Source organism: Bombyx mandarina, chromosome 08 (genome assembly GCF_030267445.1).
Source record: "Bombyx mandarina strain Sakado chromosome 08, ASM3026744v2".
Classification (NCBI taxonomy): domain Eukaryota; kingdom Metazoa; phylum Arthropoda; class Insecta; order Lepidoptera; family Bombycidae; genus Bombyx; species Bombyx mandarina.
Genome location: NC_143215.1, coordinates 11,655,400 through 11,677,659, shown reverse-complemented (window position 1 = coordinate 11,677,659; position 22,260 = coordinate 11,655,400). Strand labels below are relative to the sequence as shown.

The 22,260-nt window shown below is 36.7% G+C and overlaps 2 protein-coding genes and 1 long non-coding RNA gene across 3 annotated transcripts; 2 read left to right on the top strand and 1 right to left on the bottom strand.

Annotated features, from left to right (window-relative positions):
- Window positions 1-1,998: 1,998 nt before the first annotated feature.
- Window positions 1,999-10,913, top strand: LOC114239477 (tRNA (uracil-5-)-methyltransferase homolog A). The gene is made up of 11 exons (XM_028169684.2): window positions 1,999-2,247; window positions 2,530-2,680; window positions 2,956-3,131; window positions 4,233-4,553; window positions 5,033-5,170; window positions 5,349-5,461; window positions 6,298-6,406; window positions 6,762-6,884; window positions 7,348-7,540; window positions 9,537-9,757; window positions 10,772-10,913. The coding sequence occupies exons 1-11, from the start codon at window positions 2,092-2,094 to the stop codon at window positions 10,853-10,855; spliced, it is 1,785 nt and encodes a 594-aa protein (XP_028025485.2). The 5' UTR covers window positions 1,999-2,091; the 3' UTR covers window positions 10,856-10,913.
- Window positions 10,914-12,115: 1,202 nt separating this feature from the next.
- On the bottom strand, window positions 12,116-12,991 carry LOC149502565 (uncharacterized). The gene is made up of 2 exons (XR_016323430.1): window positions 12,595-12,991; window positions 12,116-12,265 (listed from the first exon to the last, which is right to left on the bottom strand). It is a non-coding gene; the product is annotated as an uncharacterized LOC149502565 (long non-coding RNA).
- Window positions 12,992-16,227: 3,236 nt separating this feature from the next.
- Tbh (tyramine beta hydroxylase) lies at window positions 16,228-21,307 on the top strand. Its single transcript, XM_028169646.2, has 11 exons — window positions 16,228-16,389; window positions 16,469-16,692; window positions 16,776-16,916; window positions 17,249-17,512; window positions 18,084-18,233; window positions 18,301-18,433; window positions 18,510-18,676; window positions 19,463-19,645; window positions 20,083-20,270; window positions 20,355-20,511; window positions 20,877-21,307. The coding sequence occupies exons 1-11, from the start codon at window positions 16,314-16,316 to the stop codon at window positions 20,970-20,972; spliced, it is 1,779 nt and encodes a 592-aa protein (XP_028025447.2). The 5' UTR covers window positions 16,228-16,313; the 3' UTR covers window positions 20,973-21,307.
- Window positions 21,308-22,260: the final 953 nt, after the last annotated feature.

Genomic DNA, 22,260 nt, shown 5'->3' with positions numbered 1-22,260 from the left:
TCACATGTTAAACCTTTAAAATACTCTCCTGTAACATTAGTAAATTTTGAGATTAAACAGTTTTAATGCGAGAAGACGAAATGTGGGAAAATGAGACAAAGCCGCTGGCTGTAACTTCTGGGATCCTCCAAAAAGTCCACTAAAAAAATCTCAGTAAATTACCACCATTTTATTGAGATTATATATCTATATTTCATCCCATCTCATCTCATTTCATTTGATTTCATCCCAGTTTATTAATGTCTCAAATTAATTATCGTCATTTCATTAAGACACGACTTAAAAGTCTTAGTTACCAGGTCAAAATTCATTTTTAAAACAAAACTTAATATTTGTTATAAAGCTGTATGGGCTTAGTTCCCCTTGCCTTTCCTAATAAGGAAAAATTGTACCAAAAAAAATCTCACTGATGAAGTATGAAACCTAGGTCTACGGTAAATTGGGCTCTGTAAATTTGGCCCCCTTTTTATTTTCGGATTTTTTTTATTTTTAATTATTTGCTCGTCGTTTGTTCGTTAACACTAAATTCATATTGAACTTCCCGCATACAATACTCGTATTACAAATATGTATATGGGCTATTATATGCCAAATCGACCACTTTTGCGTTCGACCCCTTTAGATTCATTCAGCTGAAACTTTATTATTCTTTTCTACCCATTGAAATACATTTTTGAGAATTTTTAAAATTTTTTGAAGCCAACGTATGCATACGTATCGACTCGTAAGTAGTTTGTATAAGCGAACATGAGAGGGTGTTTAGCTCAAATCATAAATGATGACGATTTTACCTAGCTTCTGTAAAACTTATTATGAAATAATAATTCATTACATTTATGCATTTCATAGGTTGACCGACTTATAAATTTGTAAACATTGAAAGGATGTTCATTTATCCTGAAAAAATTTGGGGTACTCAATGACGTGCGCCAAGTATGACATTTTTTTTTTTTGTAATTTTTAAATTTTCAACAATTTTTTTTTTAATTGGCTGGTTTCTTGTTATTTCACATCTTTTTGTAGAGAATGAAAGTTATTGAAGTCTTATTTTTTTGTAAAGTGCAAATGTTATTGAGATGAGTTTTATAAACGTGGACTTGGCGCAATTTTTTACAGTGAAACTGTTTTTGTTCGGAATTCATATCTTTTTGTTAAGTATTATTTTTTGCTCATTTATTACTTAACAAAAATAGACAATAGAATAAAAATATATTATAAATAGTCACTCAGCTTAAAAGCTAATGAAACGCTCAATTAATTAGTGTAATAATAATCAACATCAACTTTTACAAATTTAAACCGAATTAAATTCTGTTTCAAATGTGAACGGTGGATGACGCTGTTCTTAATTATTTCAGATTTTAAAATTGAAATCTGAAAGCTTTGAAACATCAATCCGCATAAATGTAATTTAAAAACTACAGTAAGAGGCTTAAATAAAAAGCTGAACTTAACTCAGCCTTAATTAGATTTTTTTTCGGAATTCAGTAGTAAAGTTCAAGTTATTTTGATGAAATCAAAACTGAAATATTCATAACATCTTAAACAATCACCTACGAATAAATATTATTTATTATATTATTTATTATACGAATAAATATTATTTATTCAGTAGACAATCACAACGGTTTTATAGTTTTGGGAAGGGATTTTTTGTAACGCCATCTCGTGAAGTATTTCGGTATTACATTAATATAAAATAATTAATAATTGGGAATTTAATTATTTTTATGGCCGAACAATCACCAATAGTTGTCGAACAAACGATAATTGATCAAAATGAATTAATCTGAGCGATAAAAATAAAGATATCTAGTAAAGGGGGCCCACTTAACGATGATCATTTATTTAATTAATTATAAATAAACAAAAGACGAACAAACAATTTTTACATTCGAGCATTAACGAACAAACGACGAACAAATAATCAAAGATTAAAAAATCCGAAAACAAAAAAAAAGGGGCCTAATTTACAGAGCCGGTAAATTGTACCTACCAAAAAACAAAAAGGTCTATGGTTATTCTACATAAGAATAACCTAAAAATTGAAAATTGTTTACATACATTTTTTAAAAACTAAAATCTAACAAAATGGAAAATGATAAAGAAATTAGTATGGAAACAAACGTAGGCGGACAGGCTTCTTTATTACTTAGTGAAGAATATGCTTATCTAGATCGTGGAGGGTTTTCATCAGAAAATTTTAAAATAGAGTTGCGTGGACTGCCGAAATTCTACGGTATTGCCGTGAGTTTCGTTTTCTTAACATTTAACTAATGACTGTTCTTTCTTAGAAAAGTAAATTCTTATAAATTATTACTAAACTGAAATTTTTACTTTTCTTTTCTTTCTTTTAAGTTTTCTACTTTTATTTGATCAGTAGTACTAGATTACTAGCAATATCAAGCGAACTAAGTAAAAATATAGCTTATAGTGCTTCAAGTGTAAAGCAGGGATACAGATAACACATTTCTAAAATCAATTTCACTCTTTATTTGCTGATATTAGAATTTATTTGAAATGGTCTAGGAATTGAAGAAATTAATGAACCAGAAACTAGGGTTGAACACTAGTAAAATAAAAAGGCCAAAGAATGGCAGTCATTGGCTGTTTGCATGTTTTCAAAATGAGGAAGAGAGGGTGAAAGCGATTGAAACTCTTAACGGATATGAATGGAAAGGTTTGCTATTTTATTTTACGAACACTTAATGAAATGTGGAATTTGTCAAAAAAGAAATTACCATACTGAAGTTAAATATTTTTACAATACATTATGTAGTCCATCACTGTTACTAAGTGATTTACGTATTGATTAAAATAAGTTTGTTTATTTGGCAATTTATCTATTAATATTTTGTTTACAAATTTTACTTTTACTCCAGTATGACAGTACCTTTCTTCTTTCATGATATTTTGGAGCTCACATGATAATAAATATTACATATAATTTTCCAGGGAAGACACTGATAGCAGAAATAGCAAAGCCAGCACCAGATCCTTTAGTGAAAAAGAGGAAACAAGAAGAGAATAATGGACAAGTAAAAAAAAAGAAATGTGATGAGAATAAGAGCCAAGAGGAGAGATTAAAAGATGCAGTTTTACCATATTGGAATGTGCCTTATGAAGAACAGGTAAAAAATACATAAATAAATAAAATTCTATATGTTTTTGTGTTAATGCCTTGGTGTTAGTCTCAAAAATGACTAAATCCATTATGGGTTTGACTAGTCTTTTTTAAACTTTGTATGAAACTTTCATAGACTAGCAGAAAAGACATCACATTTTTTTAATTGCTTAGATGGGTGGACAAGCTCATAGCCCACCTGGTTTTAAGTGGCTACTGGAGACCATATGCATCTACAATGTAAATGCTCGTCACCTACCTTAAGACAAGAGTTCAATGGTCTCGGGGGTTGGAGGAGGATGTTTGTCCAACTCCGGCCCCTATGAGGAGGCAGTCTCCTCCTGGTGATGGTCACGGGGCGACATAAGGAGGTTGAGGCTGCGCCGCACGTTACCGTCGCTCTAGCGTGCTGGCACCAGGAGGACAGGACGACGCGTTGGCGGCTGCGGCCTGCGATGCGGTCCGCATTGTCGTCGTCGCTGTGTATCGCGTTCCGACCCGGCAGGCTGGTTCTGGCCCAGCGGGGTATCCCGGAACACCAGCGGCCTGGCAGGGCCGCCGTACCGCGGAGACCGACGTCGTTGGTCGTCGACTATTGCCTCGACGACCCGTTGGTCGGGCGTCCTCGGGGTGGTGCCACGTGTCTGGTTGTAGTATTGACCGCGGGAACTCCCCTACAGGGTTATGACCCCGGACAGAGATCGGAAGTCGGGTGTAAGAGTGCAGGGGAGTCATTTAGTGCGGTAGGGCTCTAAAATTCCTTGGGCCGTGGTCTGTTCCCAACACCTTGCAGATCGTCAAGTCCCACATACCCCGCGCGCCCACTAGGTGTGGTGACCTCGTAGGAAGTTCGGCCCCGGCCAAAAAAAAAAAAAGTTCTATGGTCTCTATATTAAAGACTATGATTTTTCCAAGATTGTAATCATAGGTACAGTTCACAAACTACTTTCAAGATGTAGGGTAAATGTTTTCCCTCCTTAGCATAACTAATATGTGAAAACTATTAATTACATCCTAAATTTGTCATCCGTTCAAGAATCATTCTAAGCTAAGTTATATTAATCAACCAGGTACCTGGCATCATAATCAATTCTTACACAAATTTCAGTTGAAATTAAAAGATAAAGAAATTAAACATATTTTAATGAAATTTGACAATGAAGTGTGGAAAATGGACAAATCAAATCGCAGTGTTATTGAAGCTAACAGGAAAATATACAACGGTCTGAGTTTTGAACTAAAGCCCATTGAAAAATCTCCTGTCTTAGATGGCTACAGGAATAAATGCGAGTTTACAATTGGTATTGATGATGAGACTAAGTTACCCACCGTTGGGTTTAGATTGGGTAGTTATGTGACTGGTACAGTGGCTGTTGCACCCATACAAATGTTGATACATATACCCGAGAGAACGAAACAGGCTGTTTTGGTGAGTTTTAAAATTGATAATCATTACATGTCTAATTTGAAGTGTAAAGTTATTTAGTTTATTTTAAATAATTTATGTTATTCTATAATAACATTGTAAAACAATTATTATATTATTAGGAAAGCAGAGACATAAAAAAAAGGTTCTGCTTACCTTCATTTAAATGTCTTAAATTTAAATAGTGAACATTATAATTTGCGTAATTACTGGTGGTAGGACCTCTTGTGAGTCCGCACGGGTAGGTACCACCGCCCTGCCTATTTCTGCCGTGAAGCAGTAATGTGTTTCGGTTTGAAGGATGGGGCAGCCGTCGTAACTATTCTGAGACCTTAGAACTTATATCTCAAGGTGGGTGGCGCATTTACGTCGTAGATGTCTATGGGCTCCAGTAACCACTTAACACCAGGTGGGCTGCGAGCTCGTGCACCCATCTAAGCAATAAAAAAAAAACAGTATTCTGATTTCAAGTAATTCTTTAGGTATTCCAAGACTTTGTCCGTAAATCTGGATTAGCTCCATTCTCTCCGGCTGACTATTCTGGATACTGGCGTTATTTGACCGTCAGGCAGTCAACATCGAATGGTGACGTCATGTTAATTGCGTCCATGTATCCTCAGGTAAATGTGCAAAATTTAGTCAAGAATTAAATTCAAACATATAGAAAACAAAACAAATAAAAGACAAAAGTAACCACTACTTTATGAAGTAATAAACAGCTTTTTATAGCGGTCAAAATTCAGTCTGATTGAAATTAAAATGTATTCACTAAAATAGTGTGTATCTACTTTATTTCAGAATTTAACTGAGAGTGAAATAGAAAAAATTAAAAAGGACTTAATAGAACATTGTAGTTCTAAAGAAGTTGAATGTGGGATTAAATCATTGTATTTTGAGTTGATCACTAAAAGGTAGGAAGGTATGCACTCATGTTTTATTAGTTAAAACCTAAAGGTGTAAACAATGTAAGTCACCTTTTCATATTTGAATCGGTTCTAATTGTAATGATTTATATAAATATCTGATATGAAGTTATAGCTTCTCATTTTAGACCCTTTACAATGGCGGAATTCACAGATAAATGCATTTATGATTTTTATAGGCACTCACGATAAACTATCGCTATATGAATCTGTGGCGGGTAGCCATTATAGAATATGAGATATTTGACGACGTGAGTGAATGAAGGGCTTAAGTGCCATTTTTAAGATATATTTTTTTTACATTGAATGAAGGTGTTAGGTGCCTGTAAACCATATTAGACCTTAAAATTTCGGGCTTAAAGGCTATTTTTAGAAATTGCATGGGATGAAGAAGTTATGTACGAAAAAAAGTACAAGTAACAAAAGGTTGTTGCCCGTTTTCTCAAAATTAACAAGTAGTATCATATCCCCTTCATCCACTCATATCTTCATTTGACATATGCCTGAATCTGGCTAACGACATTTTCAAGATAAGCTTGCATATTATTTTAGACAAGTTTCAAACAACAACATTCGGACCGTCGATTCACCGAGCGAGTGTAATTGAACATTGTATGGAATATAATTGTAATGGAAGGCCTATGTCCAGCAGTGGGCAAATAAAGGCCGATGATGATGATGATGATGGAAGATCTTTCGTTTGACTTTAATCTCTCAAAGTTCTAACCACTCTTATGTCTACGAATGCTACCCACAATATTTATTTATTATTACCTATGTCCTGTTAAATTTTCTTCGTTTTTAATGTGTATGATTTTGAACAGGAGAGTTGGTGAAGAACCAACAAAGCCTACTCACTTAATGGGATCAACTCATATCATTGACACAATATTGGGGAGACAGTTTCGGATTTCTCCAGAGGCATTCTTTCAAGTATGTCACTACATTTAATAAAACTAGTATTCGCCGGGTGTTCAAAATTCGACTGTACTCGCTGATGCTCAAAATTGAAATTCCTTTGTCATATTTTTTTCTATTTTGGTTTGTTTTCATTTTGTTCTAACTGTTTGGTTATGCATATTAATGAAGATATAAAATTAATTTCTAAATAAACTTTAAATATCGTTTCTTTAATGACATAATGAAGTCTTATTTCATTATATTAATATATAAGAAGAAATAAGATATATAAATTATATTAATGAGTACAATTAGAAATTCATATATCAAACAAAGAACTATACTGCCGATAATTTGAATTGAATAAAAACGCATTGCAACGTTACAGATAAACACAGCCGGTGCTGAAATACTGTATCAAAAGGCTATCGAAATGAGTGAAGTCAAAGAGGATTCGACTGTGATAGATATTTGTTGTGGAACCGGCACGATAGGCCTGTGTTTTGCTAAGGTAAGTTACTCTTTTAATTTATTCACTTTTTGTTATTGTCTAGCTTTCAAAGACCAATCAAATGAAAATCAAATCAAATCAAAAATTTTTATTCAACATAAATGAAAGTACATACTTGTTGAACGTCAAAAAGATCTACCGCTAATTCACAAAAACTAGCCTCCGTCCTGAGAAGAACTGGCAAGAAACTTAGCGGGTCTTTTTCTTTTTTTTTTTAATATATATATATATTTTAATTTAAATACTTTCATCATTATTTTTTAAATATTTTCATCAGTATTTTATTACGTTTTATTTTGAAACCATTCTCTGAGCTTGGGCAACTGATAGACAAAGTTTTAATTTTTTAAACCTGTTTGTAAATTTCATTTTTAAATTCATTACCGTTTTAAAATTGATTATTTTAATAACTGAGGTATTTCTTTATGCAAGCTTATTTTTGTGTCGGTATTCTAATTTTCAGCACTGCGGTAAAGTTTTAGGCTTAGAATTGGTACCGGAAGCTGTGAAGGACGCTAAAGCAAATGCTGAACTTAACGAAATCGAAAACAGTGAGTTCTACACGGGCAAAGCTGAAGACATACTACCCTCGGTGCTGGCCAGAGCCACCGGAGACGATGTTATTGCTATTGTTGATCCCCCAAGAGCTGGACTCCGTGAGTATCCCACAGAGACTTTGCATAGTCGGAGCGTCAATCAGGGACTGAAACATTGCTATTGCCGTGAGCTACTATTTCAACAAAGAGCACTCCTGTTTGAAGAGGATAACTGTCAACACTCGGATATCACATCAACTTCGAGCGATGACGAGTTTTTCGTAATGATCATTATGGTCGCGTTAAATAATATACAGGGTGTAACACAATAAGTATATTAAGCCGAAACGTAAGAATAGTATCAATAAATAGATGAAGTCGTAGTAGTCTCATACAAAAACTAATTTGGTAATTGTTTAAATGCGTTACGTGATAGATAATAATAAATTCGTTCAACTTGTTTCTAAACCCCCTCATTGCAAAGAGAAAACAAGCTGTTTGTTATGCCTACACAGTTGGATCGGCGGCGACGGAGTGTTTTTGTGGTATATTACAATTAGCCGAAATCACATGATCTTTTTGAGCTAAAACTCGATTAGACGGACGGCACTACGGCGTTTGCATATAATTTCAGAATTCTTAAAGCAATCCGAAGTCGCTAGGATTTTTACGATAACTTAAATAAGAAATAATTTTTTGTTAAAATATTAGCAGTAGGATAGTTTGTTCGTTATGTTGTAAGTACTATTTACCCTTCATAATTTGAATGAATGATCTTGTTAATAATTGTGTTTATTATTTACTTGGGAACTTTTAATCCTTATTCTAAATCTATCTTAAAAAATCCTTAGTGTCGGTTTACATTTTACTGTAGATTTTGATCTACAATATGCTACGTGTAAAAAAAAATATTTGCATTTTTTTTCCAGGAGGTAGTTTTATTAGATTTTCTCGAAAACTGAATTTATAGATATAGGAGATATCAAATTTGCAACGGCGATAATATATATAGTTTTCGGGTTGATTATATCCTTTGAGGGACAACCTGTATAGGTATCTATTCGTGTGTAAATGAGGCTATTTTACCAACTAACGTAACTGTGCGTCGTCGTGGTCTAAAGGATAAGACGTCCGGTGCATCCGTGTTGAGCGATGCACCGGTGTTCGAATCTCAGGCGGGTACCAATTTTTCTAATGAAATACGTACTCAACAAATGTTCACGATTTACTACCACGGTGAAGGAATAACATCGTGTAATAAAAATCAAACCCGCAAAATTATAATTTGCGTAATTACTGGTGGTAGAACCTCTTGAGAGTCCGCGTGGGTAGGTACCACTACTCTGCCCATTTCTGCCGTGAAGCAGTAATCCGTTTCGGTTTGAAGGGTGGGGCAGCCGTTGTAACTACCCTTGAGACCTTAGAACTTATATCTTAAGATGGGTGGCGCATTTACGTTATAGATGTCTATGGGCTTCAGTAACCACTTCACACCAGGTGGGCTGTGAGCTCGTCCACTCATCTAAGCAATAAAAAAAAAAATAGGTATAATATTCTCGCCTGATCGTATTTAAGAATCTCTTCGTGTGTAAACGAGACTATTTTACCAACTAAAATCTGCATAGATACGACAGTGTGAATGTCGCCGTCCGTGTGCCTTAGACTCAGACTCGCTCGTAGTCAACTCATGCTCGCTCTGTGCTCGCCACTTCGATAAAGCGACACGACACGAGAACCCTCTCATCATGGCCGCCGGTAACTACATTTCCGATCCTGCGGACAGAATGGAAAGCAGTCGACGTCGCTCCAAACACGTCATTCCGGATCTTCCCGATCCACTAACGGTGCTTCTAGGTACCTCAAGCACCGGTCATCGTCCTCGTCGAACCCGTCGCTTGCTACGAAGGGCTCGACGAGTAAATTAACCCTCAGACACAGCCCACAGAGTTTCTCGCCTGATCTTTTCAGTGGGTTGCGTTTCCGATCCGGTGATAGATTCTGAGAAGCACGGCTCTTGCTAGGGTTCGTGTTAGCAATCTACTCACCTACTACGCTGATATAGCCTCTCAAGGCTCTCAGCCTAGGTAGGAAAAAAAAAGCCTGTGCTCGCCCGCAGACATGCGCGCCGTGACGCAGCTGCGCAACAGCCGGCGCGTGCGGCGCGTGCTGTACGTGTCGTGCCGGCCCGCCGCCGCGCTCAAGAACTGGGTGGACCTCGCTCGGCCCTCCTCCAAGACCCTCCGCGGCGCCCCCTTCCGCCCGCGCCGGGCCCTGCCCCTCGACATGTTCCCGCACACCGACCACATCGAGCTCGCCTTGCTGTTCGAGAGGGAACAGGTACGCGAGCCATTCATGATCCCGAATACATATACTATACTGTACTAATATATAAATCTATAGTGGTTTTCATCTATATCTATACTAATATATAAATCTATGTTTTTTTTATTGTCTTCGTAGGCAGACGAGCATACGGCCCATCCAATGGTAAGTGGTCACCGTCACTCATGGACGTCAGCAATGTCAGGGGCAGAGCCAAGCCACTGCCTAAAAACAGCTGCCTGCCGCTGGTTTTTACGGATGTTCCGTTATAACTACTGAACCGTGCATCCGATTGACTTGACTTGGTATCCATGTAGAAAATACATGTACTTAATGGATAGGCTCACCCTACACCAGTTGCGGGGGCGTTAATAATGAGAATGTTTGTGGGGGTGAGAAATAATAACGTTAATTTTAAATGCCCAGCGAAGCGGACGGATGGGTACAGCTATAATTTTATATAAATAGCAAACATATTGAAATTCTTTAAAATTTCATTTTGGTTGTTAGTACCATTAGATGTTTAGTCCCGATCTTATCACCCGATCATTGTTAATTAAACAAAACATTAAGTATATATATTCTTATATCAGATGATACATCAAAATGAGACTTGTCGTGGGATTTAGCCCCAAATGACGTCACGCATAATTTCAGCATCTCTGTGTGATGTTTGTTACCGAACCATGTACACTGCAGTCTAAGAGTCTTATTAGTATAAGATTCATTAAAATTAGAATATTGAATAAAGCTTAAAACGATATACATAAGTAAGTTTGTTACGACTACCTAGTCAAAGAGTTAGTTTTGTTCGACAGTGTAGCTCTCTTAGAGGAACAAGTAATCATGTTAACAAGTGACTGTATTATAAGGATCTGTAATGTGTATTCTTTGTTAGTTATTTAATCTATAGCGCAGTGGTATGGTGGTATAAACCATAGTGCTGGGCGCATCGTGAACATGGTCACCAGAAAACCGTACCATTTTCATAATCTAAATAAGTTGAACGTAATCATATTTTATTTTCAGACGAAAGAAGATACCGAAGGAAGTTCGGAAACAGTTGAAGACACCAGTGCGGCACCGGACGTGGAGAATAAAGATAATAATTAGATGTGCTAAGTTGTATTTTAAATCAATTTTCTTCTGATTAAACGCATTATAACACAAACTTTGTCTGTTTTATTGTGTGAAAGTCCCGTAAAAATGTCTTAAAAGTGGCATGTCAGCATTTGTTTCTGGTAATATTTTATTATACGGTATAGTATGGTATCTATGCTAATATTATTAAGCTGAAGAGTTTGTTTGTTTGAACGCGCTAATCTCATCAGGAGCTACTGGTCCGATTTGAAAAATCCTTTCAGTGTTAAATAACCCATTTTTTGAGGAAAGCTATAGGTCTTATAGGTCAATACCTCTTGGTTTACGCCAATGGGGTTGGCCGGTTAAAGCTTTTCTCAGATGTCGCCAGCGTAGCTTGTTCCCTTGTCACAGAGAGCCGCCATTTTGTGTGTTTTGCGTTCGTGATATTTCGGCATTTTGTGACTTTGATATGGTTCTTATTACTTTCTAAGTAGTGCTAAACAGTTTTACAACATGTATTCCAACTGGATAGTTAAAGAATTAAAGGAGGAGTTGAGAAAACGTGTTGCATCTTTACGAAGAAAAAAAGTGGATTTTGTCGAAAGGTACAATGTTGATGTTTTATTTTAACTTAGAAAACTTCTCTCAAACTGTTTCCGGTAGCTATTATAATAATAATATTAAATTGTGTACCTTAGGAACTTTATTCCTTGTAGCATGTGCAAAAATAATTGCTCATATTACACACATTACCTACCAACTAATGTATTATTTTACTTTTTTCAGATTAGAGCTACATGACCAAAATTTTAATTTTGAAACAAAATGAAAAAAATGCTCTAGCAAAATATGCTAATATATATGATTTGCTAGTGGAGCCATGTGGCATTTTCAATAGCCAAGAGCGCCCATATTTTGCTGCATCTCCTGATGGTGTGTTGGGCGAAGAAGCTATAATTGAAGTGAAATGTCCATACGCTAGCAGAAAACATGAAATAAATATATCAACGGTGCCTTACTTAGAACAATGTAACGGGATATTGTCTCTAAAAAAACCTGCCCATATTATTATCAAATCCAAGGACAGTTATACTGCTCAGGCAAAACATACTGCAACTTGGTCATTTACACCTACAAGGACATCAAAGTGATTTATGTTGAAAAAGACAATAATTTTATAAATAATATGTTAAATAAATTAGATATCTTTTATGAAAATATTTTCAAAGAAGCATTGTATGAAAAATATCTGTATTATAACTATACACTTGTCGAAATAAAAATCAGGAATATTTTTAATTATTTTTATTGACAATTCCTTCTCTAAAATTACATAAGTAACTTCTCTACTTTTTGTTTCTTCAGAAACTGGTTTCATATTCCATGAAAATATAGATGGTACAGCACCTTTCTTCAGATATTTATGTTAATATTTGACACCTGCAACACAAAGAATAACATTTAAATATACTATCAAAAGGAAACCTGACCATAGTTTCAAAATATTTGTTATTGCAATGGATGCAGCGATTTAGACAGAACTTTCAATAGTAACAGCTGATAATGAACAACAGCTCATGAGGAATGTGTTTCCTCCAGTCTGATTTTGTGTTTGTTAAAAGGTTCCTTACAGCATAAATCTACTTGCAAAATATGTTAGCAACTAATAGTGTGCCTAACTAATTATTATTGGATTTTTTTAATAAGAGAACAAAGATGTGTGCTACACCTAGTCATGCATTATATATATTTGACAGAAAGAAGCATACCTGTGTATTTACTAATGTTTTCATAGTCAGATTCCACAAAGTTCCACACGACATAACCTCGAACTTTTTGTGTGAGCACTTTTTTCGCGTCAAATGGCCTTTAACCACAGTCTTCCAATTTTCTTGTCCTTCGGGAATTGATGTAATCCAATTTCTGAGCATATTGGTACAAAACAACGCGTCATTGTGCTTAAAATAATTTTTAATCAAAAATTCCAATACAAATATTGAATGTTATGGGAACAATGCACACCAGCGCCACTTTGACAGTTGCCAACCCCATTCCTCTTAAGTTTGTTATAGCGATCCGATTGATGCCTGATAAATCTCTTCGTCCTCTTTTTGACGATTGTCGGCCTGTAAACAGGACACGGCCGCAGAAGGGAAAAAAAATAGACAAAGAAATCCATAGGTCGCTGGTTCAAATCCCGCTCGAAGGACCAAAATGTAGGGTGCGGTGTGAATTTGTTATTTAAAGATTATGTTGCTTAAAAATGTTTATTGTTAAAATATTAATTAAATCAAATAAATGTTAATGTTATGAATGCACCCGGGTGACGCGGTTGTTGATCGTGCACTAATGATTTGTGGAAATAAAGTTAATGCGTCACGCAAATTATGCTGACAAAGGTGTTCGGTAATATATCACCGAACATAATGTTTTCAAAAACTAAGCTAAATAATCCAGTGGCGGGTAGCCATCATACAACGCAAGATAATTGACAGATGCCTGAATCTCGCTTACGACATTTTCAAGTACCTAAAGCGCATATATACAAGTTCCGAACAACAACATTCGGACCATCGGTCTACCGAGCAATATCACCCGCTTCGTGGAAGATCTTCCTTTCGTTGTTTAAACTCTCCCAAACTGGTGACCTCCGACGTGATGTGAACACGCAACCTTCTGATTCATCATCAGCGCATCAAGAACTTCGGCTACCACAATCCCCGCATTCTCGCAGATAAAAGCAAGTCATCGACAGTCGTCCCACAGCAAGCCAGCATCGCAGCCTCAACAGGACCATCGCAGCCGACTCACCGCGCTTACTGGTCCTACGGCACGCACCTACACTGCGACAATCACGGTCTGTCTACCGAGCAATATCACCCGCTCGGTGGAAGATCTTCCCTTTGTCATTAAGACTTCCAAAACCCTTTTTGTGTCGTGACAAGAGAATTCTTTGAATTTTTACAAGACTGTTATCCTAATATCGCACCATTTTAGAATTGTGATAAATTGCGCTAAATTTTGTAATAACATGCCATAGTGCAATTTCATACATTATTGACAAAGTAGTATGTCAAAGTTGATTAAAAGTTAAAATATTCTAAAATTTCAAGAAAACATAATTGTTTATTTTATTTTTATATTAAAAACTACGAATTTTTTGGTCCTATTTGGAACTGCAATTAATAGTTATGTTACTTAGGTAGCTAATACAAAAAAAATGTGGGGATATGTTCACATTTGTAACCACAGTATCTAATCATAGGGTGTAAGGTACAAATTACAACATTTTTCAAAAAAGTTAATGTAACTTTGAAAAAAAAAGAGCTGGATTTTTGTTATTATTTTCCATGGGTAGTTATTGACCCGACCATATACCGGTACTAGCTTATCGTTGAATTTTGGGACACCCAGTATATTAAATTCATTCAAGGTCATAATCCCTACATTTTTTTTCTTGCTGTAGATAAGCAGACTTGCTCACGCCGTTAAGAATTAAGCAGCTAGAAAAAAAAACACGAATAAACAGCAATTTTCAGTGTTCGCAAACTCAAAATACATCTATGAAATTCAAGTTGATTGAAGAGCGATCTAACCGTCGGTATTCAATTTCCCGGCGCGGCGTCGAGAAGCGGAATTCTCTAAGAATTTAATAAAGCCCCGACCAACTAGGGTTGCATTCCTCGGCGGGCGTAAATTCATTACACGTACATTCAGTATATGACGTAAATATATTCCATATTATCACGTACCACAAAATATCATAAAGAACAACTATCTTCACGACTTTCATCATTTAAATCGACAGAAAATATTCATTAAATATTATTATGATTTGTTTATCCCTTTCTGGACGATGAAGTTTTATCATGTCCAATAAAAAAATCAGGTTGTTAAAAAGTATATTATTATATATACCATAAACATTTTTTTTATTGCTTAGATAGGTGGACGAGCTCACAGTCCACCTGGTGTTATGTGGTTACTGGAGCCCATATACATCTACAACGTAAATGCGCCACCCACCTTGAGATACAAGTTCTAAGGTCTCAGCATACTTTTTGTTCCAAGCAACATCAGTTATAAGACAAATCAGGATTTATTTAATGAAAAAGAATTAACTTCGAATAAACGCCCAGCGTGCCAAAAACACAGCAGACAATAACATTTAGACCTTGACCACGACAAAAGAAACGTTTTCCACAAAGATACCCATAATTCAACCAGCAATCGAAGCTGGACACCGTGGTACAGTAGATGTGGGCACTAACCACTTGACCAACAAGGCGTGTTTGCAGCTTTTAGTGAAATAACCAAACGTCAAGGATTTGGTTGGAAGCAGTAGTCGGCATATTTCCGAAGGTAACGTATTTTTTTTTTATTGCCCTTGTAGACCGACGAGCATATGGCCCTAACCTAATGGTGGGTGGTTATCGTCGCCCATGGACTTCAACAACGCCAGGGGCAGAGCCAAGCCAACCCCTTGAGGTTGCTGGATTAGTTAGCTGTTACCCGCGATTTCGCCTGCGTGTTCAAGGGAAAGTGTCAGTTTAGTAGTAGTTTGATTTAATCTTAAGTTGAGCTTTGCGAAACGATTTTATCCGAGACAAATGAAATTCAGTTTTCATCCAGCCAGAATCAATGGAAATAGTCAGGTGCCATCCTATAAACATTCTGTTTGAGGAGAACAGACAGGACAGTACAATAGTAACTAGAGTTGCATTAGAAATAATTTCCTGGAAATCTTGCATATATCTATAAGTTCTCGACTACAGCTTTCGAATTGACGCAACGCACTTGAGGTAAAAAATTGTATTGTAGTCCCAAGTTTTGCCTACAGTAAGTAAGCCCTATGTACCTATGTAATACTGTCCCGTATCGAATCTTCGCACAGGTGGATGAAAGACAAGAGCCCATTAAAAAAAGCTTTGATACACTACGTTAAATGTATATTTTGTAGGTAAGTATTAAAAATGAACGGGTAAATTTAAATTATACTGACAATAACGAAATGAACGCATCTTGATAAATCCCGCAGGCGGGTAGCGATTTTTCTAATGAAATACGTACTTAACAAAATGTACACGGTTGACTTCCACGGTGAAGGAATAATATCGTGTAATAAAAATCAAACCCACAAAATTATAATTTGCGTAATTACTGGTGGTAGGACCTCTTGTGAGTCCGGACGGGTAGGTACCACCGCCTTGCCTATTTCTGCCGTGAAGCAGTAATGCGTTCTATCCATCCATCTAAGCAATAAAAAAATGTATGAAAATTATCTAAATTATTTTTCTGCTGTCTGTACCATTTATTCCCTCTCGCCGCTGCATGACGCTACCCAAGGTGACATAATTCGAGAAATTATTTAACAGCCTTCAAAGGAGGGAGGCACGCGATGGCGCGTTTCATTCTAACTCTAACAACAGAGTGAAGTAGACCTCCGTCTCCACTCGAAAGAGATGCATGCTTTTGTAAACGCTTTAAGATGTCGAATTGGTTTTTTGTGTTTTTTCTGTCTGTTTATACATTTATTTATACGTTTTCTGTGAACGTAAGCCCAGGTGAGTTTTAAACTGGAAACGTTTGATGTTGGAAGTATTGCAAAGTTTGGAGACAATAAATAAAATCGCGATTTTTCAGGTCATCGTTTTGCTGAAAGTGAATCAGTGTTGGATCCAAGCGGCGAGTTTTTATTAAAGTGGCGTGTTGATTATGCCGTTCGAAAGATTAAATTTACTTTGACTGTCTCTGAAAAAGCGCCGGCCTTCAATTGGTTTGCATTAGGCTTCTCCGATCGGGGCCAACTGAATAATTCGGATGTTTGTCTGTTTTGGACAGATTATAAAGCTCGTGATCATTTCGAGGTCTAAATAAATAAATAAAGTTATCTATAAATAACATCGCTACTAATTTTCGTGAGCTATATTTGTTTGGTATTTGATTTTAGGATATGCACACAAACGGACAGGGGAAATTGATACGTGATCAAAAACAAAACTGTGAAGGGTTTTATTTGAATACAAATAGCCAAAGCATAATCTTTGAACGTTTATTTGATACTTGCGATGACGATGATTATGTAATTGAGGTAAAAATGATCTTCTGAAAGATATACTCTGCGCATGTTTGCAACAATTTTACAGAAACTCGCTCCTCATAACTGAGGGCGATCAAAACTTTTAATTAATGTACTTCTTGCAATGATCTTAAGATTTTGTAGAAAGGTAAAAGGGGTGACGACACTTCTTCTGTTGTTGGGGCTTTTAGCCATCACAAAAACTGTCACTCATGTTGAAGACGAAATTCAACATTGACTATTGTTAACAAACTTTGAAAGGAAGACGAACGAAATTGAATAGGACGCGATGAAAACTACATAGTTGTTAAGATCGCAAGTAAAATTAACGATAAACTTTTCAGGACGGCACGGTCCATGTGGTGTGGGCTCACGGAATAGACAAACTGTTCTCATCAAAGGGCTTGTGCCTTACTTGCACCGTACCTCAGAGGCACGGCTTTGTTAGAGTAAGGCTACTAACACCTCCCGGCTTGCAAAAAGCGAATGGTTACCAATTACGAATAACAAACAAAGATCTAAAAGTACCGGGAGACGACACGACGTACTGGTGCAAAGTCGTTAGGCTGCCCGAATTCGTCACGTCAAAAGTTCATCATATAGTTCAGGTGACTAGCGTACACCGAAATCAACTGTTTTTTTTCTTTTTTAATTAATGTGTCCCAAATATTTTTCGTAGAATTAAAACTATTTTTACAGTTTAATCTCGCATTATTCTTTTTGGGCGTTGGTAATATTTTACAGTTTTCATTGTCACGGACGACAAAGTTGACGCGAGCACAGAGTAGGTACCTATCAGAAGGGCAATTTTGCCTGAATCACTTTTTGTCATCACATCGCATCTATCAAATATACGTCCAAAGACCATGCTTCAGCTATTTGTATTCAAATCAGGGTTTGGTTTTTGATGCATTAACATTATAATATTGTGTTATCGTATAATGTTCTATATGAAATATTTTGCATTTCGTTACAAACGTAAAAAATAAAAAACGCGAATTTAAACCGTAAAAGTAGTACAATATTTTTTTTTATTACCCGTGTAGGCAGCGAGCATACGGCCCACCTGATGGTACGTGGCGACCGTCGCCCATGGACTTCAGCAATGCCAGGGGCAGAGCCAAGCCGCTGCCTACAAACTGCGAATACCGTAGAAAAAACTACACTTTTGTATTCTAGTTCGAATCGACAATAACTCCCGGTAACGAAGGCCTAGTTCATCACATGGAAGTCTTCTATTGCGACGAAGATCCCCACAAGGAAATGCCGGCATACGAGGGCAATTGTTTTGCCGCAGAAAGACCGGCTATTACGAAAAGTTGTTCTAAGGTAACCCTTATTCATACTAGGAAAGAGATTGAAGTTCAACGACTCCATTACGATTAATCTTCTATAGGTAAAAGCAGCATGGGCAATGGGCGCTCCCCCCTTTACCTACCCAAAAGAAGCGGGCCTCCCACTCGGCGGCCCGAAAGCCAACAAATATGTCATGCTAGAGGTCCACTACAACAATCCAGAATTAAGGAAAGGTATTTGCTTTTAAAAAAAAAACTTGATAAGCTTATCTCCTTGGTGTCTTTCTAATGAAAACTCTGTATTGCCTAGATTGGGTCGACAGTTCGGGTATTGTTCTCTATATAACTGGAAGGAAGCGTACGTACGATGCCGCCATTATGGAATTGGGCTTAGAATACACCGACAAAATGGCTATACCTGGTGAACAAAAAGCATTTCCGTTAACTGGTTACTGTATCCCTCAGTGTACTGGAGTGGTACGTATCTGATCCGCTTGGTTGAACCGAGAAGTTTGTAAACGTCTGTAAGGTACATAGTATAAGTTCGGCAAGACAGTAATTTACCTAACTAATTACGTTTCTAAAGCCCGCTCGTTAAAGACTTTCATAACAAAGGATATATTTTTTTTGTACCTTGGAGATGGAGGATTGAGATGGAGGGACGGGTTCATGGCCCTCCTGGTGTTAAGTAGTTACCGGAGCCTATAGACATCTACAACGTAAATGCCGCCGCTCACCTCGAAACATGAATTCGAAGGTCTCGGTTTTATACAGTACAACGCCTGCCCCATCCTTCAAACCGAAACACATTATTGCTTTACGGCAGAAATAGGCAGGGCGGTGGTACCTATCTGTAAAAGTCTACTGATAATTTTTATATAATAGAAAAATAGACGACAGTTAGCACGATATTTAAACTTCGACGAACGATCTGTCTTGCCTGCTTTTAATTTGACTGACTCGATGATGCAATAGCTAGCGCCCTTCATTGTAGTGTCGAGGATCGTGGGTTCGATTCAGAGCAAAGATTCGTATGATAAACAGCTATGTTTACTCATTGTTTGGGTGTTTATTAACTGTATATTATGTATATATTTAAACGTTTATTAAGTATGTATGTCAGTCTCTGGTACCCACAACACAGGGGGTCCTAATTTAGGGTCGTGTGACCGTGCCTGATTTGTTCCCGGTTGTTATTTTTATCAGTCATTATCTGCGACTCGCGCAAACCTAAGAAAATCCTAGTTTAACAAAACATTTCAGGGCCTACCGGATGAAGGCATTACAGTTTTTGGAAGTCAACTTCACACGCATTTAACTGGTGCCGCGGTGTGGACCAGACACTCGAGACAGGGTGTAGAGCTTCCCGTATTAAACAAAGACATGCATTATTCTACGCATTTTCAGGAAATTAGAATACTGCATCGGCCCGTCAAAGTGTTACCAGTAAGATCTAATTTTGTCTGTTGAATTAATTAATATGGTGGTCAGTGTGCTTAGTGCGAGTTTTTTAACTTACGTTTGCCGCTAGGGGCTCTGTTCACACTACATACAAATTTGAGTTAACTTTTACGCTATCGAGAACGTTAAAAACTCGTACTAAGGATACTGGATAGACTGGGGCCCAAATATGTCCCTAAGTACTAACGGCTCTAAGTAAATACATGTGTACAAACATATATGGTGGTATTATATTGAATAGTTAAGTTATAATTTTGACGTGATCTTTTATGAGGGTATTTTTAAATTATTTATATTGAATTCTTTCTGTTTATATTGTTGGATAGATTCGTGTACTTGTTTATTTTTGTTGAGTAAATTTAGCCATAAGCCTAAGCTATACGTTACTATACGTATGTTGGTTATGTTACGTTCTGTTCAAGGGCGACTTCTTGGAAACCACCTGCATTTACAATACGGAAGATAAGTTAAACGCGACGATCGGCGGCCACGCTATAACGGACGAAATGTGCGTTAATTACATACATTACTATCCGGCGACCGAACTCGAGGTTTGCAAGAGCGCCGTGTCGAACGAAGCACTCGAGAAATATTTCGATTTCGAAAAACGGTAACCAAGATCAGACCTCTCAGTACCAATGCAGATACAAAAGTAATAAAAAAAAGTTGTTCGCCTTTTACTATTGTGTTTCAGATGGGACGATATACCGATTTCGTCGAAGGCGACGCCACGTGATAATTATTTAGCGATCCAACCGTGGACTAGATTAAGAGCCGACACACTACATGCGCTGTACGTCGAGTCCCCAATATCAATGCAATGCAACAAATCCGATGGGAGTCGTTTTCAAGTCAGTTCCCTTTATCACAAAGTCACATTTGCGTTGAAAGGTTTTTTTTTCTAGCATAGATCGAAGCAAAATTCCGGCTGATGTTACCGACGATCTTGGATAGCATCAAAATCAAAAGACTGGTCTCGGAGGCAACAATGATCGTCTCTATTGTATCAAATCGACCCTTAACAGGAATTCATATTTGCTTCGCAACAGAATGGTGTGCCCACATGCGGCTTACCGCTTAGTCTACCACCAGTAGCCCATTGATTTTGAGCCCCATTTTTTTCTTTTTTTTATTGCCTTGTTATTTATAATTAATTGCCTTGATATATGTAATACTTTTATTGTTAATGTCAAAATACTTATTTTCTTAATTTCAGGGTGATTGGGAAGGAATTCCGATACCAAAAATAAAACTGCCGCTTTCCGAACAAATTCGAATCTGTCCTAAAATTAACTATTTATTCGAGACCTAAGTGTAAAATACATTATGATGTTATCGAATTTAATTAGATTTTGTCTTGTTAGCTTCGATCGTGCATCGCTTATATTAGTTAGACTTAGACCTACTACATAAAATCTATAACGTAAGTGCCACAGTAGTGGGAGATAAGTATATTAATATAATTGTGATACTCAAATAAACATTATTAAGCTAAAAATAATGTACTTATTAAGAAAATATAGAAGCTTTGAAACAAGTGGCTATAAACTTGTTTAGTGTTGGTTTAACCTAAAATGTATAATTTATCTACATAATAAGACTTCACTACTTGATAGATAACATACTTACTGAAATTAAACATTTTAACGAATTGAAGTAAATTACTTTCGTTTCTTAAGTACCTATGATACTGCTTAGTTGGAATGGTGAGAATCATATCTGTGTTTCATTTTGTTATATATGGTGTATTGACACGGATTCGATCATTTGCCATAAAAACTTGGCTTTATGGAAGCTTTCCATTTATCTGTCCCAATGGACGAATAACAAACGAAAAAAATATTATTTACATAATTTTTTATAATAAGTACCACTAACTCTATGGATAAATGCTAGTGATTGAAATTGTCGAAAATTTTCTATAAGTTAAAGATAATTTTAAAATATCGAAATATTCACATAAGGTTAATTTAAAAGAACAAAGTAATAAATGGATTTGTTTTTTGTACTTTGATAGTAATTACAAAGATACAAAAAGTAAAATGCTGAAAAAACGTGGTTCCTCTCGCCTCTCGCAGTCTCAACGACAGCTACAACGAAATCATAAAATGCAATATTAATTACAGTTAATAAAAACTCTAATGTTCATGGGCTGGTTACCGGTCTGGTATTCCGCTTGATACAAAACCAACTGTCACAGAATATAAAGAGATTTGTTCCGCGTTAAACGTGTTACTTTACCCATCTACGTCGGTTGAGTTCTATCTCATTCCAATATTATATACATATTTTTTTTTATGATTGAAAGATTACTGGTGGCCCGGAGGCCTTTCCAGCTTCACCAGGACATGTGGGCGAGCAAAGGCTCAGCCAGGAGGGGTGGGATTTGCTAACAACTGTCCGAGCGCCTCCGAAGGAGACCTAACAACTCAAGAGCAATTACTTTGCGAATGAATCTACTACCGGATCGGAATCGCGACCCACTGAGAAGATCCGGCGAGAAACTCAGCGGGCTGATGCATGGGTTAGGTTGCACGTCGACCTCTTTGTCGAGTTCGAGGAATACGGTTATCGGGGTTCCTAAGCCTACTCCTAGTGTT